The 11029-nt window shown below is 34.2% G+C and overlaps 1 protein-coding gene across 1 annotated transcript in view; it reads left to right on the top strand.

Moving 5' to 3' along the window:
• LOC117100915 (mucin-5AC-like) overlaps window positions 1–11029 on the top strand; it is a 51626-nt gene that overhangs the window by 17605 nt on the left and 22992 nt on the right. Inside the window, exon 3 of the mRNA XM_033240761.1 lies at window positions 41–105. Coding sequence (XP_033096652.1) covers window positions 41–105 — 65 coding nt within the window. The remainder of the gene's footprint in view (window positions 1–40; window positions 106–11029) is intronic.

Raw genomic sequence — 11029 nt, 5'->3', positions numbered from 1 at the left:
TGAATTTTTTTCTAATTATATTGTTTAAATTTTTTCCAAGAACAAAGAACAACACAGCCTCAGATGACGAAAACACAGACACCCATTCAGAGCACGACAAGAAAGGTATGACTTCCATTTATAATTACTGTACAAAGCACTACTATAGTAATTGTATTATGTTTCACCATCCAAATAAATTATACAATTCTTACAAAATTAAGTTGAATTCAATTAGGCTGTATATATCGTTTTAATGACTTTTATCATAACAATGGAGTGTGCATGGCAACTGATGCACTTCAGGCAAAATTCATTGGTGAATCCAAATACAAAATTCCACCTGCAATAATTTGAAGCAGCACAGGCCTAACCTCTGTCTGACATATGCCTGATGTATTTGTATGATATGCAAACCTTTAAACTAAAAAAAAAAACAGTAAGGTAGTTCCATGAATGATGCTGTTATGACAACAGTGAAAGCTCAGACTCAGACAAAGGAAGACTTTGAAAGGTAACATTTTCACTATCATTATTATTATTACACATTTTTTGTTTTATTAGAACCAGTAAAAATTTGCCCAGACTCAGTGTTTTGTTTTTTTTTGCCAATTTTAGGCTCAACAAAGTATTATTTTTTTTGTTGTTCTTATTATATATAATTTTATATATAAAATAGAAAATTATTATTGTACAGTAGTATATTACTGTACTATATTATGGAGGGCATTACATAGTCACACCTACTGCACATGAAGACCAAAAGAATTTTACTGGTGTTTTTTTTTTTTTTTAGTCTCATTCCGTATCCAAATTCATGCAAAAGGGGTATTCATATAAGCCAAACTCTGAAGTGTTTCTTAAAAAATAAAAGTTATGATAAAATATTACTACAGTAATAAACTAGTCAAAACCTCACTGGTTACGGGCCTGTATTTGACATTTTACTTCAGCCCCAATTTGTTCTTATTTTTTAAGCAATTTTAGCCTCAGTGTTCTTATACAAAATGTATTATTTTCATTTCAACATCATCCCTTGAAGCTTCAGTCTACAGAGAACTTTACAATTACACGGTAATTTACAATACCCAGATATTGATTAATTTTGTACACTTCTCTATGATTATTCTTTGACACTTCAAACAAACATGAATAACCAGGACTACAGTCTGCAGCTAGTCAACACAATATAGTTCAGCCAGCTGGGTTATAGATTTTTAGTTAATCTTCGACTGATTTTTTTCCACTTATTAATCCTACATTTAAAAAATTGGCCTACAACAATTCTGTCAGTCAAATCAGGAATTAATAAACTTATTTCTTTCCCTGTATATTGATGTCGTTTTATCATTGAGAGAAGAGAATGAGGTGGTACATGTAACACAATTTATTAATATTATGGTCCCAGTCACAGGAACAAATTTTATCCAATGCATACTATGAGAGATTCCATATTGTAGAGTATAATAGTTCTCCAAGTTTGGGTAGAGAGAGAGGCAAAGTGTTTTTAAAATATTGACCTTAGAGGCCCGACACCCACTCGAAGACTAGACTGCGATTTTACAGATTTTTAAAATTTACTGCTAACATGACAGAGTCAGCCTATATGGCCTGTGTTTAGTTATAGACTACGTACTACAGTGTTACGTCACGATACCATGTGATACTACTACGTTGCTATCATGCGAGCTTTTGTGTTTTTAATACATTTTGATGGTAAATATTAGATTTTAAAATGCCAATTCCAGAAAGCCTTATGAAGTCATTCAGGCGTAACGAACGGTAACCAATGTCTGGTTGGCGACAGAGGGCGCCACCTGGCGTTGTGACGACACGACTGTGGTACTCTATAAGAATATGGTACTTGAGCATCGAAATTTGTTTAGCTAGCCTATTTTTTATTAACATTATGAAATGAGTGGGTTTTGTTTTCAATTGTGCTTTTAGTATGACTCTGATTTTCAGTATGGAATATGAGAACAATGACCCAGTAATAACAAAGTCGAGACAAAGTAGCGAGCAAGTTGGATGAGAAAAATGAGAAAAAAAATAAGAATATGGTACTTGAGCATCGAAATTTGTTTAGCTAGCCTATTTTTTATTAACATTATGAAATGAGTGGGTTTTGTTTTCAATTGTGCTTTTAGTATGACTCTGATTTTCAGTATGGAATATGAGAACAATGACCCAGTAATAACAAAGTCGAGACCCAGTAGCGAGCAAGTTGGATGAGAAAAATGAGAAAAAAAATAAGCCGGAGACGCTCATACAGAGCATCTTGACCTAATGATGGTGTTTTTTTATATCTCATCATCATCCAAACTATTAATTTATATAAGCCTATTCAATTCAGGCCAACATTTGATATAAACTTTTAAATCATTATTTTTATCCTCCAACAAATCTTTGCTAACTTCCCCGTAACTGGGGGGGGGGGGGTGTATGGCTTCAGCACCTATTCCCCGTAGTGTAGCCACTGCTGGTATTGGTTTACTGGGGAACACCCTGGGGGAGAAGAAAGTTACTTGAAAGAGCCAGTCCACACCTCAAGCACTTCGAGATCGACCGTTGTGGTACAAAGCGCTATATAAATCTACATTACTGTTTTAGAGTCTCAAGTCCTTTTTTCCAATGTTTCAGTTTTTGAAGCACAATTAGTGACAAAGCCCAAAGTTTGATGATACCATTTGTATAATTCAATTCTATTTAATAATTGAAAGGCCTTGTCCCAAGATTTTATATAGAAACTTATGCATGTTACATTACTTTCCAAGGCCCCTCATCTGCTTTACTAATTTGAACAAATACCCCAAGCTGTTTGGGTTAGGGTTGCTTATTTAGACCATGGAGCTACAACTTATAACTTACTGACATTTATTTATAAATCAGATAGTACTACACTTTTTTTTATAAGAACACATTTTATACTTTACAAATATTTATTTATAAATCAGATAATACAATTGTTTTTATAAGAACACATTATTTTTTTTAAAGAACACTGAAGCTTAAATTCTTTAAAAATTAAAAAGTATATTACTGTACTATATTATGGAGGGCATTACATAGTCACACCTACTGCACATGAAGACCAAAAGAATTTTACTGGTGTTTTTTTTTTTTTTTTAGTCTCATTCCGTATCCAAATTCATGCAAAAGGGGTATTCATATAAGCCAAACTCTGAAGTGTTTCTTAAAAAATAAAAGTTATGATAAAATATTACTACAGTAATAAACTAGTCAAAACCTCACTGGTTACGGGCCTGTATTTGACATTTTACTTCAGCCCCAATTTGTTCTTATTTTTTAAGCAATTTTAGCCTCAGTGTTCTTATACAAAATGTATTATTTTCATTTCAACATCATCCCTTGAAGCTTCAGTCTACAGAGAACTTTACAATTACACGGTAATTTACAATACCCAGATATTGATTAATTTTGTACACTTCTCTATGATTATTCTTTGACACTTCAAACAAACATGAATAACCAGGACTACAGTCTGCAGCCAGTCAACACAATATAGTTCAGCCAGCTGGGTTATAGATTTTTAGTTAATCTTCGACTGATTTTTTTCCACTTATTAATCCTACATTTAAAAAATTGGCCTACAACAATTCTGTCAGTCAAATCAGGAATTAATAAACTTATTTCTTTCCCTGTATATTGATGTCGTTTTATCATTGAGAGAAGAGAATGAGGTGGTACATGTAACACAATTTATTAATATTATGGTCCCAGTCACAGGAACAAATTTTATCCAATGCATACTATGAGAGATTCCATATTGTAGAGTATAATAGTTCTCCAAGTTTGGGTAGAGAGAGAGGCAAAGTGTTTTTAAAATATTGACCTTAGAGGCCCGACACCCACTCGAAGACTAGACTGCGATTTTACAGATTTTTAAAATTTACTGCTAACATGACAGAGTCAGCCTATATGGCCTGTGTTTAGTTATAGACTACGTACTACAGTGTTACGTCACGATACCATGTGATACTACTACGTTGCTATCATGCGAGCTTTTGTGTTTTTAATACATTTTGATGGTAAATATTAGATTTTAAAATGCCAATTCCAGAAAGCCTTATGAAGTCATTCAGGCGTAACGAACGGTAACCAATGTCTGGTTGGCGACAGAGGGCGCCACCTGGCGTTGTGACGACACGACTGTGGTACTCTATAAGAATATGGTACTTGAGCATCGAAATTTGTTTAGCTAGCCTAATTTTTATTAACATTATGAAATGAGTGGGTTTTGTTTTCAATTGTGCTTTTAGTATGACTCTGATTTTCAGTATGGAATATGAGAACAATGACCCAGTAATAACAAAGTCGAGACCCAGTAGCGAGCAAGTTGAATGAGAAAAATGAGAAAAAAAATAAGCCGGAGACGCTCATACAAAGCATCTTGACCTAAGGATGGTGTTTTTTATATCTCATCGGCATCCAAACTATTAATTTATATAAGCCTATTCAATTCAGGCCAACATTTGATATAAACTTTTTAAATCATTATTTTTATCCTCCAACAATGAAATGAGTGGGTTTTGTTTTCAATTGTGCTTTTAGTATGACTCTGATTTTCAGTATGGAATATGAGAACAATGACCCAGTAATAACAAAGTCGAGACCCAGTAGCGAGCAAGTTGGATGAGAAAATTAAAAAAAATAAGCCGGAGACGCTCATACAGAGCATCTTGACCTAATGATGGTGTTTTTTTATATCTCATCGTCATCCAAACTATTAATTTATATAAGCCTATTCAATTGAGGCCAACATTTGATATAAACTTTTAAATCATTATTTTTATCCTCCAACAAATCTTTGCTAACTTCCCCGTAACTGGGGGGGGGGGGTGTATGGCTTCAGCACCTATTCCCCGTAGTGTAGCCACTGCTGGTATTGGTTTACTGGGGAACACCCTGGGGGAGAAGAAAGTTACTTGAAAGAGCCAGTCCACACCTCAAGCACTTCGAGATCGCCCGTTGTGGTACAAAGCGCTATATAAATCTACATTACTGTTTTAAAGTCTCAAGTCCTTTTTTCCAAGGTTTCAGTTTTTGAAGCACAATTAGTGACAAAGCCCAAAGGTTGATGATACCATTTGTATAATTCAATTCTATTTAATAATTGAAAGGCCTTGTCCCAAGATTTTATATAGAAACTTATGCATGTTACATTACTTTCCAAGGCCCCTCATCTGCTTTACTAATTTGAACAAATACCCCAAGCTGTTTGGGTTAGGGTTGCTTATTTAGACCATGGAGCTACAACTTATAACTTACTGACATTTATTTATAAATCAGATAGTACTACACTTTTTTTTATAAGAACACATTTTATACTTTACAAATATTTATTTATAAATCAGATAATACAATAGTTTTTATAAGAACACATTATTTTTTTTAAAGAACACTGAAGCTTAAATTCTTTAAAAATTAAAAACAAAATATTGTAATAACAAGTTGAGGCTGAAGTAAAATGTCAAATGAGTTTTTTATTAAAAAAAAAAAAAGAAAACCAACAAATCTTATCTGTACCTTATTAAAGTAGGTGTGACTATGTAATAGCCTCTATAATAAAGTTACACTATACTGCTGTAAATAATACTTTTGTATTTGTGAAAAGTGTGTAAAAATAAGAACAAAATATTAGACCATTTTTTTATCCTGAAATCGGCAAATAAGGTACAGATAAGATTTGTTGGTTTTTTTTTTTGTTTTTTTTTTTGAAATAAGAACCTCATTTGGTTTCAAACTCCTTACTTCAATTCTCAAAGAAAAACCATACCTTGGGGAGGCTATGGTTTTACTGCGCAGCATAAAGGGAGCATTTCTCTAGTCACGCAAGTTTTTACCAGCAGTCCATGCTGACCTCATCAAGGGTAGTCAGACTACCCATGATGAAGCCAGCAGTCTGAGTGCTGGCGAAAGCTTGTGTATAAATAAATGAAGTTATATTTAGTTTATTCAGATAAAGTGTAATGCATTCTCCGGGAGATGGAATGCGCGCCGTCGAGTTTCGGCATCGGTCACGCATCTTCAGGAATTCCTGGCAATGGCGTGAACGGTGTCAAGCGCGGTGGCGTGTGTTTCATTTCTTGGGATGGGTATTATAATTTTTTTTTCGTTATTAGTTAAGTGAAAAGTTTAAAATACTGATAAAGTATTAATTACACAGTGTATTAGTTATGACTATAGTAAGACTATTACTGTAGTTTCTTTGTAAATTCACAACAGTTAATGCTTGATACAGTACATAATTTATGCCATTGACATCTGTCCAAAATATTAATAACATAGAGTATATATTCATTTTATTGACTTTGTTACCCTCTCTATCCTGTATTTTCAATTAAAATTAAATATTAAGACGGTGTCTGGTAGACTACCGTATCACGACAGGTTAAGAAGTTAGGAGATGAAAATGGTGACCTTTGAATATGTTTCAATAAAGTATGCTATAGTGTTATTCTGTCAAATCACTTCTCTGAAATGATATTAGAAACAGTAACAATGATTGAGGGCCATATGTACAGGTACACTGTGTCCTGTAGATAATAAATGATAAAGGTATAATATTTACCAATGCCCCACGATTTTATGGTAAAGGACCTTTCTAGAGTATCAATCAAACTTAACAACTGACCAATCAGAACAGGGCCAAGAATATGTGCTTCTACCACAAACGTACATTTTGTCCAGAGGCCTATCTAGAAGTGCTGATGGTGGGTGGGGCGGGAGAGGCACGAATGTGAAGTGGGGGAAGGGGGGACTCGATGATCCATTGAGGTACTAACTCACAAAATATGGTGATTTTTAACTACTTGACCGTAATTTTTGGGGCGCGAGTAATTTTAATTGGGCATGCACCCCTGCGCACCTCTTCCCCCAAATACATTACTGGTTTTGTCCGACAAAATGTACAGATTTGTGTAAGTTTAAGCCATCATTTTGTATGGACCTTAGCAATACAGTATTCAGGATATCCAAAGAATGTGTATAAGAGACAGGTAAAGGACCTTTCTAGAGTATCAATCAAACTTAACAACTGACCAATCAGAACAGGGCCAAGAATATGTGCTTCTACCACAAACGTACATTTTGTCCAGAGGCCTATCTAGAAGTGCTGATGGTGGGTGGGGCGGGAGAGGCACGAATGTGAAGTGGGGGAAGGGGGGACTCGATGATCCATTGAGGTACTAACTCACAAAATATGGTGATTTTTAACTACTTGACCGTAATTTTTGGGGCGCGAGTAATTTTAATTGGGCATGCACCCCTGCGCACCTCTTCCCCCAAATACGTTACTGGTTTTGTCCGACAAAATGTACAGATTTGTGTAAGTTTAAACCATCATTTTGTATGGACCTTAGCAATACAGTATTCAGAATATCCAAAGAGTGGGACTTAGAGGAAAGGTCACAGTGGAGGGGACATGCTGATTTTAAGTAGTCAAGTTATGTCAGGGGACTTCCAGTTAACAATGGATAGGAACTGCATAATTTCTAAGATTGCATAATCAATGGGTAATGCCTTTCATTAATATCTGTTAGGCCAAATAAAAAAAATTACTTGTTTAGCGTCACATCACAACACAATTTTAGGTGGGGAGGGCAGTTTTTTTTTTTTTTTTTTTTTTTTTTTTATTCTACAGTATCAGTAATCAAATAAAATGTGTTAAAATTAATCATTTTCAATAGGCCTACAATAAATATTACACCTAGTTGGTTAATTATTTAATTTAAGTTTAATGGTTAATTCACTTAAAATAGGTCTTATACTTATTTTGATTGGAATTTCCTGGACAATATTCATTTTTTTTTATTAAAAAAAAAATCCTGCCTCTAAACTTTTTATTTTGCTTGAAAATTCAGGTAGGGGTGGTGATGCTAAATTTAAAAAGTTTTTAAATTAAATTCCCATTCGAAGTAAAAAACAAATCTACTGTACAAAAAAAAAAAGAATAGAAATAGAAAATGCAAATTCATCATACTGAAGACTCTTCTATTATTACAATCATGGGAAAGAAAAAACAAAACTACTGTATGGGCCTATACTATAGAGTGGAAGATAAAGAGATCTTGTATTTCATTTTCACATTCTTGTAAATAGATGCATGGTGATTTAACACCCTATTGATTTTCTTCTCAAAACAAAGGCTTTATGTTTAAACATTCCTAAGAAATGAGCAATGATTAAGCTGATGAAATCAAGACCATACAGGTTTTATAAAACACAGGCCTGACAAACAAGCTCTAAATAAATGCAAGGATATCTTGTCAGTGTCCAATCAGACAGGGTGTTTCTATGGCAATAAAAATCAGGAACGTTCCTAAAAAATACCATATTTTTTGTCTTCTCTATCTAATTTAGTAAACCGCAAAATCACACTGGACTTTTCCTTAAAACTAACTGAACTGGTTAATTTGGTTTGACCATAAATAAATTAGTTCAGTGCAAGCAAGGTGCAAGCAGCCCATGAAACTTGCGTCTCAGGAAAACTTACCGAAATGAGTGGTTAGTTTAACTGAGGGCCCGTTCGAGCAAAAAACGCCAACCATATTCCGTTTATTTCACCGGGTAATCGCGCTGAGCACTCAGCGGGTGGTCGACCGTTCGAGCAAGTTTTAGCTCACGGTAAATACGTGTAACGAAACTACTCCGGAAGAAAATTTCAACTTATCCTATGGTCAACAACCCATTCTTTGTTTACTTGCTACTGCTGCTATAACCGGCCCACGTACACACAGCGCGGCACGGTGGAACGATAATATAGCTTAATAATTTATAATGGCTGCTTTAAAATCTGTACGTAGGCTAGTTTATTCAAGTTTATTTCTCCGAATAATGGTAAATCTACAAATCAATCGCGTAGCTAGCTATATGCTACTAAATTTAGACTTCGTCGTGCATTTGTGAGAGGCGAAGGAGAGCTGCAACCACGCCTGGGCCGTTAAACCTATTGAATTTGGCGCTAGGTTGTGGGAAAAACAATTAAGGTTGATTTATCGTCGCCTCTGGCTCCATGGTCATTCCATACACGGTATTCTACCCAGCAATTTGGTGGTCAAAATTGTCGCGGATAATCCAGATGGAAAGGTAATTAGACTAGTGTCCGAGCGGTTTTAGAAAGTGTGTACCGGTGAATCATGGGTGAATTAACTGGTAAATCGCACGGATATTTTTTCGCTCGAACAGGGCCCCAAGTGATTGGGCTCAGTTTAAAAACTTTTCAGTTATACCAAGCCGGAAAGTCAAACATATGTCTCGGTTAAACTATGTGAATCATTTCAGCATTACTCAATGGATGTCACAGATTAACTCCCTCAATAGCTGATTTTAACAGCTCATTAGTTTGTACCATTTCTCACAATAAAACTAACTTTTACTCAGAAAATCCATAATCGGGACATGTAAGATTCAACCATTGTTACCCACGATCTCGGTAAAATATTCCCATTTTTAAGTCCAGTGCGATTTGGGATAGTTATATCTGTATGGTTTATACATGGAAAAATAAAGTTAACAGGAGATCATGTTTTATAGAATGTCAGTACATGTTAGGCCTTGCCAAAGGCATCACATGTATGGAGTTAATTTAATTAATGAACCAAGCCCATCATTATTTTAACTTTAAATCCATGCCAAGGTTAGAGACATTATTTCTGGACATGCCTACAAAAATTCTCCCTTCTCCATTGTGGTATTGGCTTTTAATGATTGCCTCCATGGTTCAAAAGTTTAAAGGTTTATAATAATATCATTTATCGTCAACTCAATGGTTCTCTCCCTTATTGCTGAGTGTACTATGCAAGAATCACAACATTTATTTTATTTTACATTTTAAAATGGGAAAAAAAAAGATTTTACCCAAGAACATGCAATAGCATTTGAGAAAGTTTAAAATGATATGCCAAAACTTACATCTCTCCTACATTTTTTTTTTTATAAGATTAAAGAACACATTTTATAATAACACTGAGGCTGAAATTGCTTAAAAAAGGAACAAAATAAGAACAATTTGAGGCAATAGGTAAAATGATAAATGAGGTTTATTTTTAATAAAATAGCCCAGGTTCCGTGTTATAAATTTTTTTGCTGAATTGAGGCTAAAAATTTTCTTATTTTGTTCTTATTTTTAGACACTTTTCAAACATAGGAAGATACTATTGTACAGCTCAGTATCTGTACAGTATTATACAGGTTATTACATTGTCACACCTACTGCAAATAAGGTACAAATGATTTGTTGGTTTTTCTATTTAAAAAAAATAAAATAAAAACTCATTTTACCTCAGCCTCAATTTGTTCTTATTTTGTTCTTAATTTTTAAGAAATTCCAGCCTCAGTGTTTTTATAAAATGTGTTCTTATAGAAAAAATGTGTTGCAGTAGGTGTGACTATGTAGTACCCTCTATAATACAGCGCAGTATTGTAACGCTGTAAAATAATAAATAAATAGAAAAAATGCTGCCATCTTGGGATCTACAGATAAAAAAAAAACAACAAAAGACAAGTATTAAAGACTTCAAAATAGATGTAGAAAATACATCAGTAAAACAATAATCTTGATTGAATAGACAATTAATACATCCTACATTATCAAGTATGTTCATAGTGTACTATAAATGATAAATTGCTGTAATGCAGATATTCAACAATATAAAATGAACTTAATCCATTTATAAGTAATCTATAGGGCATAAATGCTTATAATAATTTGTGATACTTTTGTTTACAGTATCACTTTTTTTTTCTTGTTGTAAAGAGCATGCTGCAGGTTTTTGTGTATAGGCTACACTACAAATATTTTTGCTGACAGATTAAGCTCTTAAATGTCAAATTAGGAACAATGAAGTACAGTATTATGAGAGTGCCATTTCTAGGCATATAAAATTTATTCTCCTCAGCCCGGTCATGGTGGGATGTTGGAAACTCCCAGCCAACAGCCACCCCCAACTGCAGGCACCTAGTGGACTGCAACATATCCTGGAGGAATGTAGGTAAGAATGGCCCCGGAAAAAATGGCCCCAGAAAAAAT

This window comes from Anneissia japonica, unplaced genomic scaffold (assembly GCF_011630105.1).
Source record: "Anneissia japonica isolate Jap-2015-1 unplaced genomic scaffold, ASM1163010v1 scaffold287858_len863314_cov180, whole genome shotgun sequence".
In the NCBI taxonomy this organism is placed as follows: domain Eukaryota; kingdom Metazoa; phylum Echinodermata; class Crinoidea; order Comatulida; family Comatulidae; genus Anneissia; species Anneissia japonica.
Note: the sequence above shows the minus strand (reverse complement) of the source record. Positions and strands in the feature narration are given on the sequence as shown.